Genomic DNA, 27,714 nt, shown 5'->3' on the forward strand with positions numbered 1-27,714 from the left:
TTTGTGCAAGATACAAAACACAACGCTAACAATTCTTTTATATCCATTTCTCTCTCTTTTTTTTTTTCTTTTTTTTAAAAAATAATCTTAAATTCTCACTGTCATTTTGATCGGTCGATTCACCATCGTTTGTCATTGAAAAATTAAAATTAATCACATATTTAGAAAATTCTCAACCTAAGCTATCTATTTGTACTGCTTTTATGAGAAAATATCACGACTTTTAATGAGCTCGTCAACCCTCTTCTCTCGTTAGAGCTACGCAACGCGTTTCTTACTATCGCTATTAGTTCTTGTTATCGAAAATTATGGTTTGAGTAAGCTTGGGCTCGATTTTAGTATTTAGAGTGTGATTTCAGAGGTTGTGTTGCGTGGTCACTTTTCGATTATTGATTCAATTTTCTAGTATTTAAGGTCGAAAATTTTAAACTTTGGTTGATTAATTGAATTGTGTTGTGTTCTTGAATATGTATTGAAGAAAATAACTCTGGGGATTAACAGATCATTATCAATTAGAACCAAGAGTTAAGCTTGAAATTTTCAAATTTAAGTTCATTTTCAACTCTTTAAATTTGAAATTTTTTAAGCTTTCAGATTGTGAAATCGATCTACATTAATGTTAAAATTTTAACATATATTTTTTAAGCATTTTTGAATTTTTAGAGTTGAATAATTTGATTTTCGAAATGTAGATATATTATAATTGTGAAATATAATTTTTAAAAGTTATTGTGTATAGTTATTAAGTAAAATGTAAGGTTTGAGATTTTTAAGAAATTTAAAGGAGTTGATGGCATAAGAATTTTGTTTGAACTAATCAAACCGACTGAATTTTCAAATAAAAATCGAACAAACCGAATCGATAAAATATCGGTTAATTTGATTTTCGACCGAATTAACAAAATATTTTAAATAGAATGAAAATTTTATCAATTAATTAAAGATTTATAAGTTTACTTACTTAGAAATTTATATATTTTTTTATTAATTCAGTTTAACCGAATATGAAATTTTAAAATTGAGACCGAACCGAATTGATCAAATTAATTGATTTTTTTAAGAAAAAATAATCAAAATTTTGAAATAACTAAACTGAATTTTTAAATTCGATCGGTTTGATTAGTTTATTTGATTTAATCAGAATTTTTGCTCACCCCTACTCAATAGATCCTATATCTGCTGTGGTGGTCTTGAAATTGTCTTACATATCTCAAAAATTAATTTTGGGGAAAAATAATTTCAACTTTTTTGGGGGAAAAAATTTAAGTTAGATTTAATTTTGGGGAATAAGATAATTTCTTAATTAAATTATATGCAAATTAATCATCAAAATAAGAAGGTTTGCATAATAAGTATTTTTTATAATAAATACTGAACTTGTTTTTATTTTTTATTTTTTATTAATCAATTAAATGCCTTTTAATATTTTTTATTTTATTGTTAAAATACTCGAATATTAAATAGAGAATGATATTTTGTATATGTAAATAAAAGAAATTAATTGTAAGTTTTTTATTATTTTTTAATTTTCAACATCTCTTGGAATATAAAAAATACTCAAACATTTAATTGGACGATGGATCATTGAGTAGTTAGGGAACTTTAGTCCCACATTGCCTATTTATCATAGTTTTGGCAACCTTATTAATCACCTGTTAGAACCACAATGCATGACCTTACTTGAACAGGATCTGTTCTATAGGCTCGTACAACTGTATCCTTGAGTGTTAAGGAGACAGGCAACCCAATCTGGTGGATGACGTAAGATCTTGAGATCAGAGCATGATTAACAGCTCAGATCCAATAGGATCGGTGGTTGTGGAGGATTGTTCTCAGCAGATCGATGGTCTGCTGTGGTGGTCTTGAGATTGTCTGACAGATCCAATTCTTTTTTGATATTAATCAAATACCTTTTAATTTTTTTATTTTATTATTAAAATTCACAAATGTTAAAAAAATAGAGAATGATATATATTTTGTATATGTAAAAAAGGGAATTACTAAATTTTTTTCATAATTTATTAATTTTCAGCATCTTTTAGTGATTTAAATCGGACGGTGATCATTGGATAGTTAACTTTACTCTCACTCCCCCTATTATGATTGTTTCAAAAAATTTATTAATCACATTCTAAATTCGGAAAGCACAACCATACTTGAACAAGATCTATTCTATAGGCTCGTAGAACTGTATCCTTCAGCAGAGACGGATTTAAGTAGGAGTTGTCTTGGGCTGTAGCCCAGCCCTGTCAGTCTTATAATAATTTATCATTGCATTTTTTTTTGAAGGAGTTGGTGGCGCAGTTGGCTAGCGGTGGGTTTCATATCTCGTGAGGTTAAGAGTTCGAACCTCTCTCTCCCTATTCTTTGATAAAGATTATCTAATATAATTTTTAAACAAATATGAATCCAAGTTGGGCTATTTTAGGCTTAATTTAATTTTAAAAAAATTATATAAGATTGAGCTATTTTGGGTTCTAATCTAATTTTTTAAAAATTAGATACATACTTGTAGTCTACAATTTGGTATAAAAAAAATTAATGGATTTTTTTTGTTCATTGTATTTTGATGTTTAACTCATCTTTTTCATATCTAAAGTCAGCACAGTCCACCTCTAATTTTTGGATCCGTCCCTGTCCTTCAGTGTAAAGGAGACATACAACACAATTTGGTTGATAACACAATTTAGTTGATGACACAAGAATTTTTTTAAACTAATCGAATCAACCGCATTTTCAAATAAAAATCGAACAAATCGAATCGATAAAATATTAATTAATTTGATTTTTTACCAAATTAACCAAATTTTTTTAAATATTTTAAAAAATTTAATAATTAATTAGAGATTTATAAGTTTACTTACTTAGGAATTTATAAATTTTTTTATTTTGATTAATTCAGTTTATTTGGTTTAATCGAATAAAAAATTTTAAAATTAAAACCAAACTGAATTAATCAAATTAATTGATTTTTTGAGAAAAAATAATCAAAATTTTAAAATAACTAAACTGAATTCGCTCGGTTTGTTCAGTTTATTTGATATAATCAAATTTTGGTCGCCCCTACTTAGTAGATCCTGCATCTGCTGTGGTGATCTTGAGATTGTCTGACAGATGTTTTAAATTTTTAATCGTAAAAATTAATGATTATTTTTCTTCAATGTTTTTTTTTTCCAAAAATTAATTTTAACTTTTTCTGAGGAAAAAAAATAAGTTTGATTTAATTTTGGGGAATAAGATAATTTTTAATTAAATTATATACAAATTAATCATTAAAATAAGTAGGTTGTGCATAATAAGTATTTTTTGTAATAAATTTTGAAGATGTTTTTATTTTTATTTTTTTATTAATCAAATCTCAAACCTTACATTTTACTTATCCGTTTGTTATCTGTTTCTGAATTATTAATCAAATTAATAAGATAGTTTGTTATCTGTTTCTGAATTATTGAAAAAAGGGTGGCCATTAAATTAGATGATTATATTTTTTAAAATATTTTATTAATGATAAATTAAGTGAAATAGTAATGTTGAGATATTTAAAAAAAAAATAAAAGATCAACTTATTTCAAACAAGATATCTCTTCTTCCACCACCTTCTACGCTTTCTCCATCATAAGTATCTTACTGAATCAGAATTAAAAAAGAACATCCTCAAATATAAGTAAAATCTCACTTAGTAATTGATTGAGAGATGATTTAATAAATAATTATTAATATCATAGAGCGAGATTTATTTAATACATAATGAAGTTATTATTCATTGTTTCTAAAATATGAAATTTTAAAAAATATTTTTATAAAAATATATATAATTAATATATAATTTTTACTATATATTTTTGTACTGTATTAACTTTTTTAATTTATTGGATTTGTCTCCACTGATTAAAAATTATAACTACACCATGGCTCATAATGTACGAGAAAATCATTAAGAACTTAGTTAGATGCCTTCAATCTTATCCAAATCCTTGGAGGCCTTTGAGCAGCGTAAGCACTTATATGGAGAAGTTTGACGATCACTTCTGTAGAACCATAATAACTCAAAGCTCTCTGATATGGCAGGGTCGATTAGGTGGACGCCGGGTAAAAGAGAATATTAGGGAAATAGAGTAAATATAAAGTATCAGTTATTTGCCGAAAGGGTTATTTCATGAACCCAAATAAACCTCCAACTTTCCGTTTCGGTCTCGGTATGCTTCCCTAAGCATGTGCCGACCTCATGTTCTGGTTTTAGTATGCTTCCCTAAGCATGTGCTGACCTCCTGCTCTGATCTCGGTCTGCTTCCTCATGTGCCGTCTATCTCGGTCTGCTTCCTTAAGCATGTGCCGACCTCCTGCTCCGGTCTCGGCACGCTTCCTGCAGTAGGTGCTGACTTCAGGACTCGGTCTCAGCATGCCTCCTGCATCAGATGCCGACCTTATGACTTGGTCTCGACATGCTTCCTGCACCCTGTGCTGGACTCGGGATTTGGTCTCGACATGCTCTCGGCATCATGTGTGGACACCTGGCGCGTGATTCTCGCCTAGAAACAAAGTCATCCCATCTAAACCGAGAAATGCGGAACCAATTCTCTAAAAAAAATAGGAACATATTCTCAAATACAGGGAAACAGACGAAATCTTTCTAAGGGAACAAGTATGCTAGAATATTTCTCAAACATACGGTTGCTAATATTTCAAAAATCAACTACTATAAAAAGGTAACTCATGTCCATGGGTACAGGTACACACACATAAACCCTAACTTTCCCAAGCCTTTAACTTCTTCCTCGCGCCGAACTCTAACTTGAGCGTCGGAGTGGCTTGCCGGGAACCTCCTCCCAGCGTCATTCTAACCCTCTTTTTAGAGTGTCTTGCAGGTCTCTTATTCTCCTTCCGCAGCCTCATCACAGGAGCATGCACGTCGGCGATCCTTGAACCAGTATTGGAACCATCCACGATGTATTGATTGGAACACTTTCTAATAACTTAGATAGATAATCCTCTAATGACTCTATTTTGCCTAATTCTAGTCAATTAGATCAACTTCCAATTAACTAAGACTCACCTCTTGTTAACTAAATATAATTAAAAGATTCTAACTTCACTCAACTTACACATTAACGAGCCTACACAAAATCTCTTAGTCGAAGACTTCACTCGAGCTAACAAATAATATACCTCTGCTTAATTAAACACATCATTATATTTCACAATGCTAGTTAATAGCGCGTTAATAACAGAAATGGGAAACGGCAATAGTTGAAGTTTCTAGTTTTTGGAAACGTCGAAGACCCAGCGCTATCGCCGGAGGGGCCAAAGGAGGATGGCAGGGATTTAGGCATCCGACCACGCTTCAATATTTTGAACACGTTTCATCGGCGGCGGCAACGGGTAGTCGTGAGTCTGGCGCCACATGCTTTGAGGCATTAAAAAAATTTTTAGGTGTTATAACGAGCAACGTTGTAGATGCTCTAATTATATTTCACTTATTATCCCTTGTAATTCTTTTGCTTATAAAGATTAATAGGAAGACATTTAAATAATTTTATTATTATTTTTTTAAAAATAACAACGACAACAATTACACCCCTCCAAACGCATCATCCACGTCACGCCCTTTCACGATCAAAATGCTATGCTCCATTGCCACTTCCGCCGCCGCCGCCGCCGCCGCCGCCGCCGCCTCCAATTCCAAGTCCACCTCCAATTGGCTACAACGCCTCCACAGCTCTCGCGGCCTCTCCGTCCCCGTCCACCACCACCTCGATCACTTCCTCTCCTCCGATGCCAGCCCCGAACACCACCACCGACCCCGACCCTAGCCTTAACCTTCCTCTTCCAGTCCTCCGCTCGGAGGCCCCCGATCCGCCGCCCCCTTCGCTTGGCACCGCACTCGATGAGAAGCAGAAGATCTTCGATCTCGTCGGCGGCGGTCTCGCGGAGCTCTTCGTCATGGAAGGGCCGGCGGCGATCAAGGCCAAGAAGAGCGCCCGGAAGCAGTCCAACCCTAGGGTTTGTATTCCCTCCGTCTCCGACAGCATCGACGGCTGCCGCGAACCCCCCGCGGCCTCCCCTCCCTCCAGCGCAGACAACAGCGTGGCTGAGGCCAAGAAGAGCCGAACCAAAATGCGTCGAAAGAGGGGCACGGCTAGGGGTTCGACGGACTTGGACTTGTCGGCGTGCTCGAGGACCGATGTGACCGTCATTGATACCAGCCATCCGGGTTGGAAGTCGGAGAAGGTCATTTTTAGGAATGAACATATGTGGAAGGTGCGGGATAAGAAAGTTTGGAATTTGAACAGGAAGAAGAGAAGGTTGGGCGTTGTTGGGCGATTAGGCAATGATAAAGAGAAGGAACAACCTCTTCCTGGACCAAAAATTCCAGCATCCACGGAGCTTTCGGCACCAATTGAAGTAAGATGACCAAAATTTCGTTCTTTTTATTGCCATTTATTCTGCTTAGGTGGGTTAAAAATGTTAGATTAAGGTGTTCGTTTTGGTTTAATTCTTCTAGCAGTAGTAGCTAGCTTACTGTTCCAAATGTATGTGCTCCAGTCGTCCCTGGTGACACCTCTAAGACTATAGGATATTTCATTAGCAGTATGAATTTCAGTAGTAGACCAACTAAATTTCTGATTATGATGACCAATGTAGCACAATCAAAATGTTGTATTCTAAGTTATCATAGCAATTGTTGTGCAATACAATGTTGCATAATGATCTCCCCATACACTAATTGCTTTTTGACACGAGAACATTTAGTGTGAATACCATTTTGAGTGTTAATTTTGAGGACATTTTTAAGGAGAGAAGACAATGGCAGAACCCAAAGGATTCTATTGATCAGTAGATCTATGGCCATGAAATTAGTTAGAAAAATTAGGCAATAATGATTAAACCTTTTACATTCTTCTACCGAATATAGGAAAAATTGAAATAGATGGAAATGGTATAAAAACAAACGGGAAATTTACCAAAACACATCCTTTATAATTAAGAATGGAAAAAAATCTTCCCTATAATTGTTTTTACCAAAAAGCACAATTTAGGTATCAAGTTGTTGTACAAAATTGCTTGCTGTCAAATTTTATCAAAGTAAACTCCTTTAGACATAAGAATATAAACATTCTATACCTAGAAAGTCATATGAACAAAATCTTGATTTTAAAAGGGTAAGATGATTTGCTAATCAGTATGCAAGTTGAAAATTAACATGAAATCGATCCCAAGCTGAGTTGTAGATCAAGTTGCGATTGAATTATTCATCAAAACAAATATTTTTGACACAAAAAATCTGATATATATTCTACTTGGAGCGATTAAAAACTTATAATGGTTAAAATAATTTTCTTTCGCTTAATTGGTACAAAATTGAAAGGGCATCGTGGCGTAACGGTATAATTGCTATCGTGTGATCTTGTGGTCACGGGTTTAAGTCGCAAAAATAACCTCTTGCAATACAAGGTGTGACCTTGTGGTCCACCCTTCCTTGGGATCCCACATTGGTGGGAGCTTCGTGCACTGGACGAGCTGCCCTTTTTTTAATTGGTACAAAATGTGTGTGAACTGTTTTTGAATTATTATTAACATTACTAAGATCTAGTTTAAGTAGAACTTTTCTGGATTGCATTTTAGAATATTCATTTTGATGTAAAGTGAAATTGTAATATGCTTTGTAATTAGTATGCATCTATGTTTGCGTAAGTAGATTTGCTAATCAACTTGCGCCTTCAAAATTAAGTATTTTGATCGTAAGTAGATTTGCTAATCAACTTGCGCCTTCAAAATTAAGTATTTTGATCATTAAGATCTTTTTAAACACCTCAAGTAGAATAGTGATGCATTCTTGTATTCAAAAAATGTTCATATTGATGAAAATTGAATCATAAAATGATTTTTATATTAGATTGTGCCCATTCCATTCTAGTCATTTTTTAAAGTGCAAGCTTAGCTTGCACCTTCAAAATTTAACCAGTATGAGCTTTTAAATATCCTAAGTAGAACATTGATGTGCCCCTGTGTCAAAAAGAGTTCAATTTGACAAAAAATATGATCGCAAGCAAATTTTTAGATTAGCTTGCACTTATTACTTGCCTGTCTTCAAAGTATCTCATTTTGTGTCAAATTTCAGAGTGCAGGATGATTCACAAATTAGCTTGCTCCTTCAAATTAAAAAATTTCGACCATTACAAACCTCTAAATTCCTTAAGAAAAATATTAATATTTTTGTGTCAAAAAAAGTTTTTTTTGATTGAAAATTTAATTGCAAGTTGGTTTCTAGGGTATTCTAGAAAGAGGGATAATTTTGGTAAAAAGCAATTATAGTGGCACTTTTGATCACTCTCCATTATAAAGGACATGTTTTGATAAATTCTACAGAACAAATTACAATTAATCCTCATCAGTAGAGGTTCCTACATTTTTATTTGTATATCACTTTGGCTTAACATTTTAAGAAATCTGGATATATTCATTTTGAGATATAGTAGTCATAGACCCAGTTTTACCAAATCTTTCTATCAATATAACACCATTAAAATCTTGTGATCCTGGAGTACTTTCTTACTCTTATCATCAATTGCAAGACTACTTGCTCCTATAGCACCATTCCCACATGTCAATGTGATGGACCATTTCATTTAAAAAATCTTTCCCCACCATTTTTTGTGTCGCAGTGTGTTTTATTACTCCCTGCAACAGCTAGCATTCATATAGATATAACTACTGACAGTTTCATGTTGGTAATAGGACTAAACCCACAACCAAACTACATTAACCATATGCACATGTTGGGAGATAAGTTTTTATCTTAGCTCTGTCGATAAAACTTGACAATCAAATTATCTTAGTACTGCAGCCTGGCAAAGCAGTGTCCAACATCGTCCACGTTGGCAGTAAACTAGGAACTTGGAATATTGTACGTATTTTATTTTGGTATAGAGTCCCTTCTTAATATTTCTGTGTCTATTTCAAATATGTTGATCATAAAATTCACCTTTGATTTATTATTACAAGTACATAGGGCAAACTCTGACCAGATAAATTTATTGCTTGGTTGCCTACCAGCCTTGAAGATGGATAAACATAGTGAAGGTCCAACTGGACTTGCATTAGCCATAGTACATTCTACATTATGGTCGACAGCAATAATTCTGTACAAAATAGGCTATAGTATATGTGATGAAATTAGATCGGTATGCTCATGTGTAAGATAAAGACTATATAGGCCTGCTTCTGCAGGCAGCAGGAGATCATGTATCACTAATCAGAAAATGGTAGGGGAATTTTTTTGGGTTGATTAGTGTCTGCATGATAGTTCAAATAGGGCATCACTGTAGCAGACTACATGAATCTGGAAATTACTCCAATGCTGTAAAGAAATCAACTATGAATAGGGTTATAATTTATAGCATTTTAAAAAAGTTGGATGCCTCTTAAGAATCTTCTTGGTTTTCTTTTGTAATAATTTTCTATTTGGGGCTGATTATAAGGATCTTATCCTCCATTTTCCCTCCATTTAAGTTTATACAAACCTAAATCATTACTACTAGTAAATGAATAATGAGCTAGCTAAAGTATGGTTAAGATTCATGCTCATAGAGTTTGTATGAATTTTATGTTGTCAGGCAATGCCTCATGTAACTTTTTACATCTAGACTTGGACCTAAATCGAAGGTTTTATGACAGCACCATCATGATACTTCTTTCAGCTGGGCTTGGGCTTGACGATGGTTTTACGGCATTTCTCTGCTCTGAAAATCTTAAAAGGATTGAATCCTTGTATAAATACAGATTGCCAAATCATCAAAATAATTGTTTCTAGAGGAAACAGAGCAAATAGGCTCTAATTGTTATGCAGATAGAGTGCATATAGGACTCAGGCTGAGCACATATCACTGGCTGAACATGTACTAGTTTTAAAGACACATAGGGTCTGGTATCACATTGATGATAACTAGCATTCTTCTGTAAAATGGAGAACATAATCTCTTGGAATCTCTGAAGACTGAAATGGGTAAAGAAGAAGGAATTTTAGATCAACCATGTTTTAATCCTGCAGAATAACCTCTTTCATAATACTTTGATCCCATAGTCGACCAACTCCCTATTATATCTCTTTCAATGGGAATCAATTACATTTACTGCGACTTGGTAATTCAAATATGCTAGTCTTTTTTATTTCTTTCAGAAAAAATGATATATTTATCATTTAAATCCTCCATAAAAGCTATAATGCATGCACTCTTATCTTTTGTTGATACCAACAAATGTTGATTACATTTGCAGAGCAAAGGTGCGGAAGGATGATATCTACTTGGTGCTTGTAAGTGTTCCTAATTGCTCATGCACAATGGATGGTTTCGTTCTTTTGTCGCAGCTGATAGTATTTTGTCATTCCATGTTTTCGTCAACAGAAGTTGTAAATTGAGACAACATATATCACTGTTTCTGGACAAGGTTACCTATCCAAAGCCATGCTCAGCATATCGCTTCCTGCTTACTTCCTCTCGAGGAGTCTGGCATGGCTTTCGAGTCTAAAATCACCAATAGCATATTTGTAAGATCCCTTTGTAAGATTTGCGTTCAAGTAAAAGTTATATTAGTTTGTGAGCTAAGTCTACTCTTCAATGGTCTTTGCTCTAATTGTTTTACATCTCGATTTTCTATCGATCAATGTCGACACGAATAAGGTTTCAAATGGTTGTTTTTTGGGACTTGTAGATGCCAGTGGAAAGAGGCTATCATATTTGAAAGATATGATGGTAACATGAAAATTGGGGCCGACCAATGCATGATGTGGGCTGCATGTCAATAGGATTCACTTGCATTGAGTGTGTCATGCCATTGCATAAACAAAAGAAAAGTGGCTATCATATTTGAAGAATTGCAAGAGCTTATGGAATGAATTGAAGTATGAATGAGCGTTATTAAGATATAAAAATGATAATGTAAATGCAACAAAAAAATATCAATAAGAAAGGATAAAAGTCAAAAGAGTATTTTTTTTTGATATAATTTTTTTATCAAAAGATTCTCTAAAATAATATAAATATCCTTTAATATTATTTTCATTATTATTCTGTTTAAATTGTGAATCGATCGGGTATGTTATAATAGTTATGAAATTGTAATTACTACGTGTTATAATAACTACGATTTTATAACTCTACAATATGAATATTAGGTGAATAAAGTCGTATTGTAGTAGTTATAATATGAATGATTGTATTCATGTTGTAGCAGTTATGATTTCATAGTTGTTACAATATGAATAATTACTTTTCATTCATGTTGTAGTAATTATGGTTTCATAGTTATTACAACATTCAAAATTTAGATAGAAAAATATAAAAGAGAGATAATAATAAAAATAATATAGTGGAGAATAAGTTGAGTAATTATAGAATGTGATACTTTTTTTGATAAAAAATCAAAGTGGAATGAACATGACCATGGTTATAATGCTATTATTTATAGAGAAATTTATCTAAAATTCTTTACATTAAATTTGCTAAAGTTGCATTCATGGTGTAGCAGCTATGACTTTGTAACTATTACAACATTCAAAAGAAAAATATAAAAGAGAGATAATAATGAAAATAAATATAATGGAGGATAGTTGAATAATTATTCATAGGGTGGGAGGGATGCCCTTTCTAGGATTGAGTATTCGATTAAAATCAAATTGAACTAAATTTTTTTAAATTAATCGAACTGACCAAATTTTTAAATAAAAATCGAACAAATGAACCGATAAAATATTGATTAATTTAATTTTCGACCAAATTAATTAAAATAATTAAAAATTTTTAAATATTATAAAAAATTTATCAATTAATTAAGAATTTATAAATTTACTTATTTAAAAATTATTTTTTATTTTAATTATTCAATTTAAAAGTTTAAAATTTCAAAATTAAAATCAAATTAATCGAATTAACTAATTTTTTAAAAAAAAATAATTAAAATTTTGAAATAACCAACTTTAAAATTTTAAATTTGATCTGATCGATTTATTTCCATTTAATCAAATTTTTATTCACCGTAGCCCTTTTGATAAAAAATAAAAATGGGGGCTATCTTGATGATTCCGAAGAGATGCTCTTTTAATTTTTACCCAATAAGAAATGAACACAACCATAGCTATAATGCTAATTACTTAGAGTAATTTATATAAAATTGTTTACATTAAATTTGGCTAATTTTATAGTAAATTTGACTAAATTTATTATACATTTGTAGCCGTTTTAAATAAAATTATATTATACTTTATAGTAGGTTTAAATACATTTAAAAAGTTTTTTCTATATAGTACTCTATAGCAATTTAATTGAATTTTATATTATAATAATTTTGATGGAAATTATGTAGTGGTAAAAGAATACAGTCATTTTGAGGATAAAAAATAAAATAAAATGTCATTTTAATATTTTTAAAAATTAAAATGCAGGATAATAAAAATAAGGTTCACCCAACAAAGAGTTAATAACCATTATATTTTATTGAAAATAGGGAAAATTATTTTGGAAACATATTTTGCACTCAACAAGGTCCAGAACAAACACGTGTTTCTCTCGTGCTATTACAGTGATAGCTGGCAGCCCCATTTCTGCCCTAAGCAGCCGCACAAGGCTACAAACTCGACGCCACCATTGTCTGCTAGGGTTTTTCTGATAACGAGGAAACCTTCGCAACGATTGTTGCAGTCTATTTCATTTTTCGGGTATCAATCTATCTCATGCTGTTCTGATCCATTCCCCTCGATTTCATCTCCTCCTTTTTGGTGTTTAGGATTTAAGGTCTTAGTGGGATGTCGGACGACGAAGCGAGGGAGGAGAAGGAGTTGGATCTCACTTCCCAAGATGTAGTTACAAAGTACAAGACCGCGGCAGAGATCGTCAACAGTAATGTTCTCCAACTTTTCTTTGCTTTTTCCCCGTGTAGTGGAGACGTTACTTGGTAGAGGTTCAATCTATTGTCGTGTGCAGAGGCCCTTCAACTGGTGGCATCTCAGTGCAAGCCCAAAGCCAAGGTTGTCGATCTCTGCGAAAAAGGCGACTCCTTTATCAGGGAGTACGTTCGTTTTCCTGTTTGGCTCTGTGTTTCTACTATGTTAATGCGATAGTGCTAAATTGAAGTATTGTGTTCGTGCGTATAGGCAAACTGGTAACGTGTACAAGAACGTAAAGAGAAAGATTGAAAGGGGTGTAGCATTTCCTACGTGCATCTCTGTCAATAACACAGTTTGTCATTTCTCGCCCCTTGGCAATGACGAGACTGTTTTGGAAGAGAATGACATCGTTAAAATGTATACGTTCTTAAGTTTAGATTGTGTTATGACTACCTACGAATAGTTTTTCTGAGTTTTTTTTTAATTTTTTTTTTTGTGTTGCAGTGACATGGGGTGTCATATAGATGGGTTTATTGCTGTGGTGGCACACACTCATGTGATACAGGAAGGATCAGTGACTGGTAGAGCAGCAGATGTGATTGCTGCAGCCAACACTGCTGCAGAAGTTGCATTGCGCCTTGTGAGGCCAGGGAAAAAGGTGCCCATAGTATTGACCAAAAATGATCTTGTTGATCTTGCCTAACTATATTGGAAGATACTTAGTTTGATTTCCAATATATGCATTCTAAAGAGTTTACATGACTTCTCATTGTTGCATGGTCACACTCCAATTCATGTTGATGTTAATTCTAGCTTCAACGTTACCATCATCTGGTGCTCATTAAACCACCAGTTGCAATTTAAGAGTAATAATTGTTGTGCCCGGCTCATGGTAACTGGAGGTATACCCAATTGGCAATTTATCCAAATTGACTCTTTGAAAACAGTCAGTGTTTTAGTAAGTTGGCCCACTATTTATCTAAATTTAACCATTGAAGACAGTCAGTCTAGTAAAGGAAATTACTTTTTTGGTTGTTTTATGTTGGTCTATACTTCATGTTTTATATTTTATCACACTAACCATAATTTTTGTTTGGAGAAAGTGATAAATACCCTATATTGCATGGATGAATGGCATAGGATATGTATTTGAAGATCCTTGGTATTATGATGGAGTTTCTTAATTTTTTTCATTGTTTATTTATTTAAGGTCTTATTTTATCACAGAATCTAATGGCTAAAATGTCTGTGTAGTATATATTGACTTTCAAGTGAGTCAATTCAAACAATTAACACTATCTAGTTTCATATCAACATTTACCTTGTTTTTGTGCCGTCAAGTTCGATGTTTGGAGGTTGCCTGGTGGTTTTTTTATGCTGTAACAGTAGTATATCTTGTCTGAATTGTCAGATTAACTGATAGCTTGAGAAGAACACTGCTGGGCCCTGTGAAATTTTCTCAAAAGTAGCTTGCTTTCAGTTTAGACTATCCTATGAACAAGGCTGTTTAATATTTTTAAACTGAATGGAATCAAGTTTCTCAAAAAAAAAAAAAAAGGACAAAAGCAACCAGTTTCATATGAAATTAAAAGGAAGACATTTTGTTCTGTTTTCTTTTCAGTTTTAGTTGGATAGTAGTCATTTCCACATGTTAGTAATGTCAAAAGGGTCTTGTTGACTTGACATACCCAATTTGTTAGACTTGATTGGGATTGTGGGTTCCCCTCTTGGATGACCGAGTGTTTTTTTAAAATTATTTTTAGTACTTGATACTAGTTGCCAGATTCATATCTATCAATAATTCAGTTACCTGGAGTTTGGCCGTTTGTTGTCTGATCCATGCTAATTTGTATGCTTTAGTTTTAGCCCCATTATTCTTGAATACAATTATTTTCCAATGCATCAGTTGTGTGCGGGATTATATTGATTTGGATTTTGGATTATGGATTAAATATAGAATCTAACACCTATTTGTATATAAGTATGAGAAGGTGATATAAGTGTGGTTTTTCTTTTATAATTTATGTCAAAATCATGTTTTGTACCTTATGGGGCATTTAAATAGTAATAGTGAAATAAGGTGCTGATCCTAAAGTACAAGAAACAAGTCTTTCCCTATCTAAAAGTCTAAATTTTAAACATTGTGCAAAGAGGTCAGCCTCCCTGTCATGGAACAGGCATGAATCTCATGTTTACCCTTCATTTATTCAGTTTTCTAATCAACCCTGTTGCTGTACTATTTGATACTAATAATTGAGAAAAAGAAATGAACTCCTTTAACTTATGATTAATTAGCTAAGAGGATGTTTGGTCCTTTATCTACTTTTAACCCTGCTAAATATTCTTTGCTTGTAAATTTCATATTCATATTGTTTTCCCTCCTTTTTAATAGATTTATGTATGATTTCATTGTCATTTGACAGACAATGAATGAGTTAAACCATTCTACGCTACAGTTTGTTTTTTTTTACTGTTTTGTTTGATCTTATGGGACTTAATTTTGTTTGCTAGCAAGTGCTTTTATTACGCATCTAATTTTTTCAATTTCAGTTCCTAATGCCTATTTTCTGTGATAGAATAAGGATGTCACAGAAGCTATTCAGAAGGTAGCTGCAGCTTATGATTGCAAAATTCTGGAAGGAGTCCTTAGTCATCAGCTGAAACAGTTCGTAATTGATGGTAACAAAGTAGTTCTAAGTGTTGGAAATCCAGAAACTCGTGTTGATGAAGTAGAATTTGAAGAAAATGAAGTATATGCAATTGATATTGTGACAAGTACAGGTGAAGGAAAGGTGAGAATGGTGCTCCTGCAATTTATTTGTGACCAATGTCACTGAATCACATTATAATACAGAATTGATCATTTAACCTCTTAAATCTGTGTCTAACTTTTGATGACATTGGTTGTGATTATCTGCAGCCAAAACTTTTGGATGAGAAGCAAACTACTATTTATAAAAGGGCTGTCGATAAAAACTATCAGCTGAAAATGAAGTCTTCAAGGTTTATTTTCAGTGAGATAAGCCAAAAGTTCCCAATCATGCCATTTAGTGCAAGGTTTGTTGCTCTATGTTTTCTGCATGGATTGTTGTCCTCCTTTTCATAATTCTTTTTCTTATTTAGCTTCAATAGTGTGTTTTGATTGTTGTCATCAGGGCTTTAGAAGAGAAACGATCTCGGCTTGGACTTGTTGAATGTGTGAACCATGACCTTTTACAGCCATACCCTGTGTTGCATGAGAGACCTGGTATGACTTCTTTTTTGCTTAGATAATTATCTGCAATTAATATTCGGGAACATAAATTGATGTTTATCGTTGATCAAGACTCACCTTTGGGAAAATGTGTCCACCCATTAAGAGTATCAACTAAATAGGACACCTGATGGTTTTTAATTTCAGGGGATCTTGTTGCACACATTAAATTTACAGTATTATTGATGCCAAATGGGTCGGACAAGATTACCTCTCATCCGCTTCAGCAGCTGCAACCTACCAAGTCGATCGATGACCCTGAAATTAAGGCATGGCTGGCCTTGGGAATAAAGACAAAGAAGAAAGGTGGAGGAAAGAAGAAAAAAGGTAGAGAATCAATTTGATACATCTACTACCAGTTTGATATCTTAAAGAAAATATATATCTGCAGAAATAGGTGGTAGAACTTTTGATTTACCTTCTGTATGGATATGAACCCATCTTTTATAACTGGGGTTTCAATTATGTTATTTTTGCTACTTGTAGGCAAAAAAGGAGATGCCCAAGATGAATCAGCTGAAGCCGAACCGATGGATACATCAAATAGCTCAACTGCTTAGCTGACGAGAAACAAAAAGTTTTGTATTGTTATTTGAATTTGGTCTTCTCCCAGCACCTCCCAACTTTTCATGAATTTTATTTCAAAATCGTTATGGAAACTATAATACAGTACTTTGTTTGAGATGAAAAGGTTTTGGCATCTACGGAATCGAAATGCCTCCGAGTAAAAAGGTACTCTTTAAATTGAGGGGTTTTGTGTTTCTTGGATTTGGTTTCCAATCTACAACTTTGTATATTAAAATTTTCTTATATATAATTCTTGGCTATATAAGCCAAAAGTCATATATAATTCTTATATATTATTTTCTAAAAAATATTTCTATTGTTTTTCTTATTTTCTATTTTTATTTTCAAATATTTTTTTGTTTTATTATTATTAGTTTTTAAAATAAGTGGTTACCGGTTTGAGTTCTGGGATGTGCAGATGTTATAGTAATTTTGAATATTTTTTAATTTATTTTTTAATAATATTAGAATTATTTAACTAAGAAATAAAGAGGAATTCATTCCCAATCCAACGGTTCACCGCGGACTCGTTCTCGAAGGATTGCCTACACGGCCGGAGACAGCGTCCAGAGAAATGAGGGGCGAGGGAGCGAATTCTTTGCCACGTTGCTCTCGTCGGGTGGAGAGGAAATCCTGGACCCCGACTGAGACGGGACGAGCGCGGGAACAATGGTGGGATTCAGAGCGAGCAAGGGCGCGCGCGCGCGCGCATGGATCGGAAATCACGAACGGTCGAACGGACGGTGTCGAACCCACGACGCCCGTTAAATGCCTTCGCCAGTCGGCGCACCACCCCCGATTCGCTCCTCGCCATCGCCACGGCATCCAACCGGATCTTGGACTCCTCCTCCTCTGCACGCCCCATCGCCTCCGCCCTCTGCATCCGGCGCTGGTCCGCCGAGCCGATGGACAGCATGCCCGAGAAGGGCGAAGCGAAGGGGGTCGCGGCGCGCGGTGATTTCGACCCCGGGAAGCCTCCGCCGTTCCGGATCGGCGACGTCCGGGTCGCCATTCCTAGCCATTGTTGGGTGAGGGATCCATGGCGATCGATGAGCTATGTCCTCCGCGACGCCGTCGTCATCGCCGCGCTCGCGATCTGCGCCGTCTACTTCGATAGCTGGGCCTTCTGGCCGCTCTATTGGTTCCTCCAGGGAACCATGTTCTGGGCCGTCTTCGTTCTCGGCCACGATTGGTACGTACCCTCGCTATTTCCCTGTTCTACATTTCGAATGTAACCTAATTAATCGACGACACGACTTGCGGCGGCAGTGGCCATGGAAGTTTCTCCGACATCCCGTGGCTCAACAACGTGGTGGGACATTTGCTTCACTCCAGCATTCTCGTGCCATACCATGGATGGTAAGTGTTCTCAGTCCGACAAATCGGCCTCTATTTCTCTGAATCAGATTTGTAAATCTAAAAAAACCCAAAAAAAACAGGAGGATTAGCCACAAGACTCATCACCAGAACCATGGGAATGTGGACAAGGATGAATCTTGGCACCCGGTCAGTTCTTCTCTTTCTGCTTTGAACACTGTAAAATTTGTGTTTTTCATGGTTGCTTCATCCTGTTCTGTTTCTACTTCTCTTAAACTTTAATCTACATTGATTCTGTATCTGTTTGCAATCTAGTGTTATATATATATATACACACACCATATTACATAGCCTCAGCGATCAAGCTGCAGTGATCTTGAAACCCTTAAAAAAATTGGAATTAGAGGATTGTTTACAAATTTTGGTGCCTACGATTGGGAAGATTGTCCAAATTCTTCAGATCTAAGCAATACTAATGGGAAGAAAAACGAAAGATGTAGATGAAGCAACTGCAGGGAAAGTTGTGCTACTGTTTTCCTTACACTTGCGCAGAAAAATAATTCTATACTATAATCCGTTTTCTTGGTCTTTTTTTTCCAAGCAAGAGTTTTTCTTTATTTTTGAAAAAAAGTTTTCCTTTCTGCTACTGATTGAAGGGAACAAAATTCATGGTTATCTGCCTTGATATGTTTTTGTTTGTTCCTTTCATGTGTTGCTTTTCTGTTTTTTTTTTGTTGGTGAGTGTGTGCGGCCAGTGCTTCTTTTACACCATAGACATGGTGAAAAAGAAAAGTAAAAAAAAAAAACCCTATCAAGGTTATTATCATTGCCTGCTCTGCCCCAAATAATTGACACGAAAAAGAAATTTGAATCTTCATTTTCTACCATCCTGCTCTGTATGACAGATTAGTGTTTAAGTCAACTATGATCATCATGCATTCTATTGGCTCAACTTCTCTTGTTGAAACCCCATGAATTTGGTTCTGGTTGAAAATGTTCAGCTTCCATTGTGCAAACGAAATCTTGTCCACTCATCAGTCCTAGGGCAAAAGAAATAATATCTCCCAGGACAACTTCACAGTGAGTGGTACAATCAAGAAAAGAAATGCATCCATGTTCCATTACCATATCACTGACACTGGACAAAGAGGTGCGTGGTGTTGTCATTGATACAATGACATAGCAGAACCTCCATGCATGTGAATGCTCTTTTTCTGGGTAATGGAATCATTTTTTTCCATTGAAATGAACCAATGTTTGCCTTTTTCTTGAAAAAAGACTGGAAGGCAAGAAATTGATGATGGTATCAATCTAAGAAAATGTGAACTCAAGTTCTTTCTCTTTTGATCTATTATCAAGGGCAACATTTAAGAAGCCTTTCTTTGCTGCAGTTACCTGAGAAGATCTACAGGGAATTGAATTCAACTAGCAGAAAGATGCGGTTTACTATACCATTTCCCTTGTTTGCTTTCCCTGTATACTTGGTGAGTCAGTTAGATTTCATTGATTTTCTCTTTTCAGATTCTAACTTGTCTCATGCGTTCTTATAACCTAAAAGATGAGGAGGACCCCTGGAAGGGAGGAAGGCTCCCATTTCCTACCAAGCAGCGGCTTGTTTGATCCCAAAGATGAACGAGATGTAGTGGTATCTACCACATGCTGGTCGGCCATGGTTGCCTTGCTTGTGTGTCTATCCTGGGTATATGGCCCCCTTCCGGTGCTCAAATTGTATGGCCTACCATATTTGGTAAGAGCATTCAGATAAACACAAAAAAAGATCACTCAAAATTGCTAAGAAATCTGGGTAAAAAATGCATAGGTTTATTATTAACCTGCGATCGTTTTGATCAGGTCTTTGTTATGTGGCTAGATTTGGTCACTTATTTGCACCATCACGGCCACAGTGAGAAGCTCCCCTGGTACCGTGGCAATGTAAGTTTTTATACATTCTTTTACTATTGAATAAACACAAATGAGCTTTATCGAGCTGAACACCATGCTTGTTCACGAACATCCGGTTCATTTACAGTCTTAGCTAGAAAAACCTAAAATGCAGCTCTTCACACCCAAATCACATGAAGAGCAGGCAAATCACATGGAGGGCGGGAGGAATCTCAGATGTTGTGCGGTTGAGATTAAATTCCGCTGCATCCAACGGCAAAAAAAACACTCGGAGGCGATTGAATATGTTTATAATTATATAAATATAAATAATTACAAATATAATATCATCTCAAACTCACATCACCTTCTTCCATCTTTTAGGAATGGAGCTACCTGAGAGGAGGATTAACAACCATAGACAGGGACTACGGTTGGATCAATAACATCCACCATGACATTGGAACTCATGTCATACACCACCTCTTTCCCCAGATCCCACATTACAATCTAATAGAAGCAGTAAGTTCAAAGTTTGATTAGTTCATAAACATTTTAAAAGATTAATGTATAATTGTTCATGTCCATCAAACACACAATGACCTGTTTGCGGACCTTTTTTGCTTCAGACAAAGGCTGCAAAGCCTGTGCTCGGTAAGTTCTACCGAGAACCTGAGAAATCTGGGCCTCTTCCTCTGCACCTCTTGGGGGTCCTACTGAGAAGCTTGAGAATGGATCACTTTGTTAGCGACGAGGGGGACGTTGTCTACTACCAAACTGACCCTCATCTGCTCAGTGGCAAGAAACACAAGTCCATCTGAAGAGGAAGAAAGAAGAAGAACAAACATCAATCTGAAATTATAATCTGGTGATATGTTGATTCGGGATCAGATGTATCTTCATTCTCATTATTTTTGATTCGGGATTAGTTGAATTAAGTACTCTTTTTCCAACAATTATTTTGATAGTTTTGAAATGATAAATAAAATTTACTGATATATGGAAGTAGTGATGTTTAGAAATTAAAAATTGTTCATGAATTTATTATTTTTTTATGTCATGAGCTAATTTGCAATAAATTTGTGGTTTCAAAATTGGCATGAACTTAACATACATTGCTCATATTAGTGATAATTGTTTCGAAAAAAAAATATTTTTTTTGGCAAAAAGATTCTTGATATTTTCATAATAGAGGTGTCTAAGCTCAACATGGTTTAAATAATTGATTTTTAAACTGCCCAGGTATTTTAAAATGAATTTATAACTTTAAAATTGATAGATACTGTAAATTTATCTACAAATTAATTTACAGTGAATTTTTATGCTATTGTTAAGTTTACAATTGTAGAAATCATTAATTTAAACCACTAATTTGCCCAAAATTGATTTAAAAAAAAAGGTGATGGATAAATTTTCATTGTCAAAAAGTACATTTTATACTTTTTTTCATTTCCTAAAAATATTTTTATTCTATCATTGTTATAATAATTTTGATCAAAATTACTATTTTAATTAAAATTATTATAATATTTTAGTACTTTTCGTCAAAATTATTATTTTGATCAAACTGTTCAATATTATATTAAATTTGATCAAAATTAATATAATAATTTATTATAATTTTAATCAATTAGAATATTTTAATATCAAAAGTAACAATTTTGATAAGTAAAAATAATTATATATATATATATATATATTTTAAAAAATAAGATATCTTTTTATATATTTTTTAACATTGGATGCTCATTTGAGATAATAAAAATAAAGAATGTCCTTGAGAATAATAACTAATAGGAGAGGAGAAATTCATCAACAAATCTTATTTTGATAAACAAAAATCATATAATAATTGTTTATTTTGAAAAAATATTCAATTCTATTATTCAATCTATTTTTATTGATCGTTAAAATAAATTAAAAAATATAAATAAATTTTAATGAATGATACAGTTAATATACCATATGTAAAATTTGAATCTTTAATCATAATTTTTTTTCAATTTCGGTGGAAGGACTATTTCATTATCTTAGTTTTGTCGAGATTCGATTTTTGAAAAATTCTCAGCAATTCTATTCCGTCGTAACCAACACAAGTATGCCTTGATTTGATGATCATCAACTTATCCAAGAACACATTTTGGTTTCCGTTCCATTGAACGTTCTAACTAAATAACCCCCCGATTTATCAGAAATTGGTTGGCTTCCATCAAAAGATTTTTTTTATTTTTATTTTTGAAGGACCAGTTTGTTGTGTACAAATATATCTCCGCATCTGGATGATGACGCTCTGCGTCAACATCATCACGCTCGGAACCCTTCGAGCACACAAAAAACAAGGGAGACGACGGAACGCGGCCGGCAAATGTGCTCACTATGCTCCACATTCTGCGCTGAACCAAGCCGATGAAGGCATCGCCATGGCAGATTCATGAATCTCCCCAGTAACTCCACTTCCCAGCACAGGCACAGTTACGGAGGGAGAAGGAGAAGTTTATCCGCTGGGAAAAGTGAAACCTTGGCGACCTCGTTGTTCGCAGTAGCACTTGCACGCGCTTTCTCGATTCCCGACAAAAAGGTTCCAGCTTCCCCCAATCTAGAGCTTCTCAGTTCCTCCGTCCTCTAGGAAAAGGGAAAAAATGTTTTTTTTTTCGGTGTTGTTCTTGGAGATTAGTTTGATGTGAAACCCTAGCCATCTCCGCGCTGTTAGATTGATTTCTTCAAGTTGAGGGACCGGATCCGGGGGTCGGGATGGGCAACTGTTGCCTTTCGCCGGAGGCCGTCGCGCGGGAGGACGTCGCGAGCTTCCCTCGCTCGCACCACGATCCCGGCGGCCGCCCAGCCGCCGCCAAGAACCAGCGCCACAGCGGCGGAGGACACTCCAAGCGGATGACGGTGCTTGGAGGTGACGCCAGGCCGGTGTGCGGGATCGAGGAGAAGTACGCGCTGGACCGCGAGCTCGGCCGAGGGGAGTTCGGGGTGACCTACCTCTGCATGGACCGCGACACCGGGGAGCTGCTTGCGTGCAAGTCGATCTCGAAGCGGAAGCTGCGGACGGCGGTCGACTTGGAGGACGTGCGGCGGGAGGTCGCGATAATGCAGCACCTGCCGAGGAGCGCCAGCATCGTGAGCCTCCGGGAGGCTTGCGAGGATGATGCCGCCGTGCATTTGGTCATGGAGCTGTGCGAGGGTGGGGAGCTTTTCGACCGCATTGTAGCGAGGGGCCACTACTCGGAGCGCGCCGCCGCGGTCGTCATGAGGACCATTGTTGAGGTCGTGCAGCTGTGCCATCGCCATGGTGTGATCCACCGCGACCTGAAGCCAGAAAATTTCTTGTTTGCAAACAAGAAGGAGAATTCGCCATTGAAGGCCATTGACTTTGGTTTGTCCATTTTTTTCCAGCCTGGTGAGCATTTCCATACTGGATTTTGTGCGCTTAACATAAGATCTAGTGGAGTGCATCCACGTTGCTTGCTTATTTCCAGTTTTCCAATGCTACTACAGTATGCACTTGCCCATTTATACTGAATTTATCAATTTTATTGTTGACAAATCATGTAAGAGGGTCACCTCCACCATCAATTTTATACTGAATTTATCAATTTCCAGCCTGGTTCCACTGACTAGATTTTCCAGTGATTTTTAATTATAAACTTTCTTGTTTATTTGTTCTTGTCAAGTTTCTCTTTATTGCCAGTGCTGTATAAAACTCACCTTTTCCTATGGCTTTCTATCTTCGAGTTGTTTGTCTCAAACAACAACTATTTATGGGTACTCAAGGATGTAGATTATTTTGTGCACTTTTGGGCTTAATTTGTACCTAAATATGCAGAAGAAAAGAGTTTGTTTTATGTGCAACATAGATTACTATCACACTGCGTAAATCAGACAAATTCCATGTTTGGCTGCAGACAGATCCCAGAAATGGATGTCAACATGAGTTAAAGTATTCCAACATAAATAAAAGTACTTTTTCTTTGGATTACTTAGTTCCACACTGCCAATGTGTGTGACTTGGCTTGTTAAATATTGGTTCTCCACCTGATTGCCTATTTTGGGTTGGATTGGGTAGCTCTCAAACATAACATGAAACCAAGCAAGTTTGGGCGTGTCAAACCTTAAAAAAGATGTGTATGGCTGTTCATAGCCTTATCAAGTTGCAAGGTGTGGGAGCATCGAGAGATTGCTTGGCCCAACATGGTTAGTTTGTATATATCTGTCTTGTTTAGTTGAGTAAGGGTCACCTCTGCCATCTATGTGTCTAGTTATTTTGGGTTGAAGCAGCTTGAGCCTTTACACTGATGGTAGTTGTAAATGATCAAGAATTTCATTCTCCTGAAAATCTTTCTAAATAACATAGTGATTTTTTATCTGATGACAATACTGATAACCTTTATTCTTGCTCAACCCAATTTGTGTTATCAATCCTATTTAATAAGTGAACCCTATCTCTGGAACATATTTGTAATGCACCTTGGCCTAGATTTACAAGTACCATAAGAATGAGCTCTTTAGTTTCTTTCCTACTTCTTTCTCCAATTTCAGGCGAAAGATTTTCTGAGATTGTTGGGAGCCCATATTACATGGCTCCAGAAGTTCTAAAGAGGAATTATGGACCAGAGATTGATATATGGAGTGCTGGTGTTATACTCTACATCCTTCTCTGTGGAGTTCCTCCGTTTTGGGCTGGTAATATTTACTCTGTACCATTTATCATTACTACAATTTCAATCTAAATTTTTTGCAAATATCTATAAATCCATTTTTTATTTTCATTTCCTATTTCTGTGTGAACAATCTTCTGTCTAACAAGAGATATGATGTCTGATTCGCAGAAACTGAACAGGGAGTTGCACAGGCCATTCTTAGGGGCGCAATAGATTTCAAACGTGAACCATGGCCTAGTATTTCAGATAGTGCTAAAAGTTTAATTCGCCAGATGTTGGAGCCTGAACCCAAGCTTCGGTTAACTGCAAAGCAAGTGCTTGGTACATGACATTATGCTGTTTATGTATTCACAATTAATCTTATGAGAAGGCATGCTAATTTCTATTTATAATGTTATTGTATATAAATAAATAGACAATGTGATGTTCTAACTGTAGGAAGCTCCAGAACTGCAAGCTCATGTTGTCTAGTTCAGTGCCTTTGTCTTCTCTATTGTGCCTAACGACGTAAACTGTTAATATAGGGTAAAATTTTCCTCTTGTTAATATGTCCTTAAAAAAGATTGCCTTGCCATCCCACCATCATGTTAGTTGTTGAGGACTGGCTAATATGCCAAATGCAATGGGTTCTTGCCATCTTTTTAAAGGAATGTATCAAAGCAATTTGAGATTTTGAGATGTCCCTGATCTTGAACAGTTGTTCATCATTCCTTAAGTTTGATATCCAGCTTTTCTATTTTTTTAATTAGGGCTGTTGTTTCTTTTTTATACTGAATTTCTTCTTATACTTGTCTTTTTTCTCGCAGAGCATCCATGGCTTCAAAATGCAAAGAAAGCCCCAAATGTGCCTCTTGGTGATGTTGTCAAGTCAAGGCTTAAACAATTTTCAAGGATGAATAGATTCAAAAGGAGAGCTTTAAGGGTTTGTTGCACTGCCACTGGTAGTTAGAACGGAAGTTTTTTCAATGCTTAAGAATAATTGACTTGGTTAAATACTGATTAGGTTATTGCTGATCACTTATCTACTGAAGAAGTTGAAGATATTAAAGAAATGTTCAGAATGATGGACACCGACAATGATGGCATTGTCTCCCATGATGAACTAAAAAACGGGCTTGCTAAATTTGGATCGCACCTTGTAGAGTCTGAAGTTCAGATGCTTATTGAAGCTGTAAGTAACATTTAAATGCCCACTTAGTTGAATATAAGACAGTTTTGAAAGTTTGATGAGAATTTGGACCTATTTGTCTGTTCTGTACAGTTTCTTTTGTTGCACATGGTATTGGCATAACTAGATGTGGACCAACTAATTTCTGTATATAAATTTAACCTGATGATCGAACCTTCTCGATGGAACATCTAATTGAACTAAAGCATACATTTATTAGTCCTGGGGATCCTGTATATCTCATGATCTATCTCCATGTTGATATTTTGGAACATCTTGAGTTTGGCTTAACCATAGATTGGAATTAGCCTATAGGTTAGCTCTTTGCTGATGTCTAGCTTGCTTTGTCCTATCAATTCAGATTTGGTAGTGATAGATCATCATTGAGTGTGTTTGTTCTTCACTAAACATTTCTGTTCCTTTTTTTTAATTAGTGCGAAATCTATGGTATAAATCAGAAACTTGAACATAACGCAGAAAACTATGAACCTCTGGCATATCATTGGCATGTGTTGTGCCTAGGTCGCACCGTCAAGAGCTGGTCTTGGCATGACTTGTTTGGAGCCGAGCGACCCATTTCCATTTTTGTTTCAAAGCAAGCCTAAGGACACTTCTGGTCAAGAATAAGTGCTAACTAGACAATTAGACCTTGAATAAAACAATCACAAGCTTAGAACATATTTTGAAGGACTTGTTTAGCCTCAAAATTTTTTGAAAATCTGGAAGATGCATCAGTCATTTATTTACTTTTCAGTGTTAAACTTGGTTTACTGTTCATTACTGCTGGCCAGAAAAAATGAGAGAAAAATCCAAGCCCTCTGAACCAAAAGGAAATTTTGTTTGGATTCTAAGAAACACTGAGACTTACATAGCTCGTAGATATTGAAGCAAGCTTATGTGGAGTGATAAATCTTAACAAGAAACTATGCCAAAGGACGGATCGATTAGTTACAGAAATGTGCTCCATAATTTGAGTTGATTCATATTGTGTGTCCAATGATTGTTCACTTTTTCTTTTTATCTGGTGCTCGTCTTGCACTGAGAAAGTTCACTCCAGATCTATTAATTTCAATTTGCTGAGTAGGTTGATACAAACGGAAAAGGTGTACTAGATTACGGTGAATTTTTAGCTGTATCGCTTCATTTGCAAAGAATGGCAAATGATGAGCATCTCAGGAGAGCCTTCTCATATTTTGACAAAGATGGGAATGGCTTTATCGAAGCCGAGGAGCTTCACCAGGCACTCGCGGAAGATGGAGCTCCCGATAGCATGGATGTAGCAAAGGACATTCTGCAAGAAGTCGACACTGATAAGGTATATCTCTTTCTCATGTTCCTCGGTGCCAGATTTCATCTCCCTCGCCGACAAGCCAGGTATTTTGCTATCGCAGGATGGGAAAATCAGCTACGATGAATTTGCGGCGATGATGAAGACCGGAACAGATTGGAGGAAGGCTTCACGGCACTATTCAAGAGGAAGATTCAACAGCCTGAGCGTCAAACTAATGAAAGATGGCTCCCTAAACTTGAGCAGTGAGCAACAGCTGAGTTAATCGCCTCAACTGTTGTTGCTGCCTGCCTTAACACTTCATTCTGTTCTTTGTTGGATGGGATTTGTTTTGATGCAACCCTTCGATTTGTTTGCTGTGTAATTAACTTCAAGCCATTGCGGTAGATGTGCAGTAGAGTGCTTTGTTGCTGTGTGAAAGTTCCACTCTTGTGCCTTCTTCAAAGTTGTATCATAAGAAAAGTCGAGATCGAAGAAGAAGAAGAAGAAGAAGAGTTTACGTGGTTATAGTTGAGATTCGAATCGTAGATATTTGGATAAATCATTGAGAACTATGTTCAAACTGTAATGTACTTTTAGTCAAAACTATTTTAGGCTGTGCAATTTTAGTTAAAATTAATATTATTTTGATAAAATTATTTGAATAAATGAATTTGGTGAGGCGGATCCGGATCGTAGTTGTCTGATGCAGAT

General features: G+C 35.5%; 3 protein-coding genes, 1 non-coding gene and 1 pseudogene across 5 annotated transcripts; all 5 read left to right on the plus strand.

Moving 5' to 3' along the window:
- The first annotated feature begins 1,670 nt into the window (after window positions 1-1,670).
- Window positions 1,671-1,882, plus strand: LOC141825786 (small nucleolar RNA U3). Its single transcript, XR_012601541.1, has one exon. It is a non-coding gene; the product is annotated as a small nucleolar RNA U3 (small nucleolar RNA).
- Window positions 1,883-5,618: 3,736 nt separating this feature from the next.
- LOC141825511 (uncharacterized) lies at window positions 5,619-10,465 on the plus strand (annotated as a pseudogene).
- A 2,140-nt stretch (window positions 10,466-12,605) lies between these two features.
- LOC141823549 (ERBB-3 BINDING PROTEIN 1) lies at window positions 12,606-16,848 on the plus strand. The gene is made up of 10 exons (XM_074710852.1): window positions 12,606-12,710; window positions 12,780-12,893; window positions 12,978-13,062; window positions 13,148-13,297; window positions 13,385-13,538; window positions 15,457-15,672; window positions 15,801-15,937; window positions 16,036-16,127; window positions 16,281-16,460; window positions 16,620-16,848. Exons 2-10 carry the CDS (start codon window positions 12,800-12,802, stop codon window positions 16,691-16,693), a joined length of 1,182 nt encoding a protein of 393 aa, XP_074566953.1. The 5' UTR covers window positions 12,606-12,710; window positions 12,780-12,799; the 3' UTR covers window positions 16,694-16,848.
- Window positions 16,849-17,590: 742 nt separating this feature from the next.
- LOC141823550 (fatty acid desaturase DES3-like) lies at window positions 17,591-20,719 on the plus strand. The gene is made up of 8 exons (XM_074710853.1): window positions 17,591-17,892; window positions 17,970-18,059; window positions 18,140-18,206; window positions 19,409-19,501; window positions 19,576-19,764; window positions 19,869-19,949; window positions 20,283-20,420; window positions 20,528-20,719. Exons 1-8 carry the CDS (start codon window positions 17,606-17,608, stop codon window positions 20,717-20,719), a joined length of 1,137 nt encoding a protein of 378 aa, XP_074566954.1. The 5' UTR covers window positions 17,591-17,605.
- Window positions 20,720-22,206: 1,487 nt separating this feature from the next.
- Window positions 22,207-27,519, plus strand: LOC141823298 (calcium-dependent protein kinase 3-like). Of its 2 annotated transcripts, none has more exons than XM_074710561.1 (8): window positions 22,207-22,476; window positions 22,573-23,304; window positions 24,444-24,587; window positions 24,734-24,886; window positions 25,372-25,487; window positions 25,569-25,736; window positions 26,818-27,048; window positions 27,125-27,519. In XM_074710561.1, exons 2-8 carry the CDS (start codon window positions 22,650-22,652, stop codon window positions 27,284-27,286), a joined length of 1,629 nt encoding a protein of 542 aa, XP_074566662.1. In that variant the 5' UTR covers window positions 22,207-22,476; window positions 22,573-22,649; the 3' UTR covers window positions 27,287-27,519. The 2 variants fall into 2 exon arrangements, with proteins under 2 accessions (XP_074566662.1, XP_074566663.1); XM_074710562.1 differs by having other exon boundaries at window positions 22,609-23,304.
- Window positions 27,520-27,714: the final 195 nt, after the last annotated feature.

Source organism: Curcuma longa, chromosome 3 (genome assembly GCF_044706935.1).
Source record: "Curcuma longa cultivar G26 ecotype Majalengka, Jawa Barat chromosome 3, ITB_CL_G26_1.1, whole genome shotgun sequence".
NCBI classification, from domain to species: Eukaryota; Viridiplantae; Streptophyta; class Magnoliopsida; order Zingiberales; family Zingiberaceae; genus Curcuma; species Curcuma longa.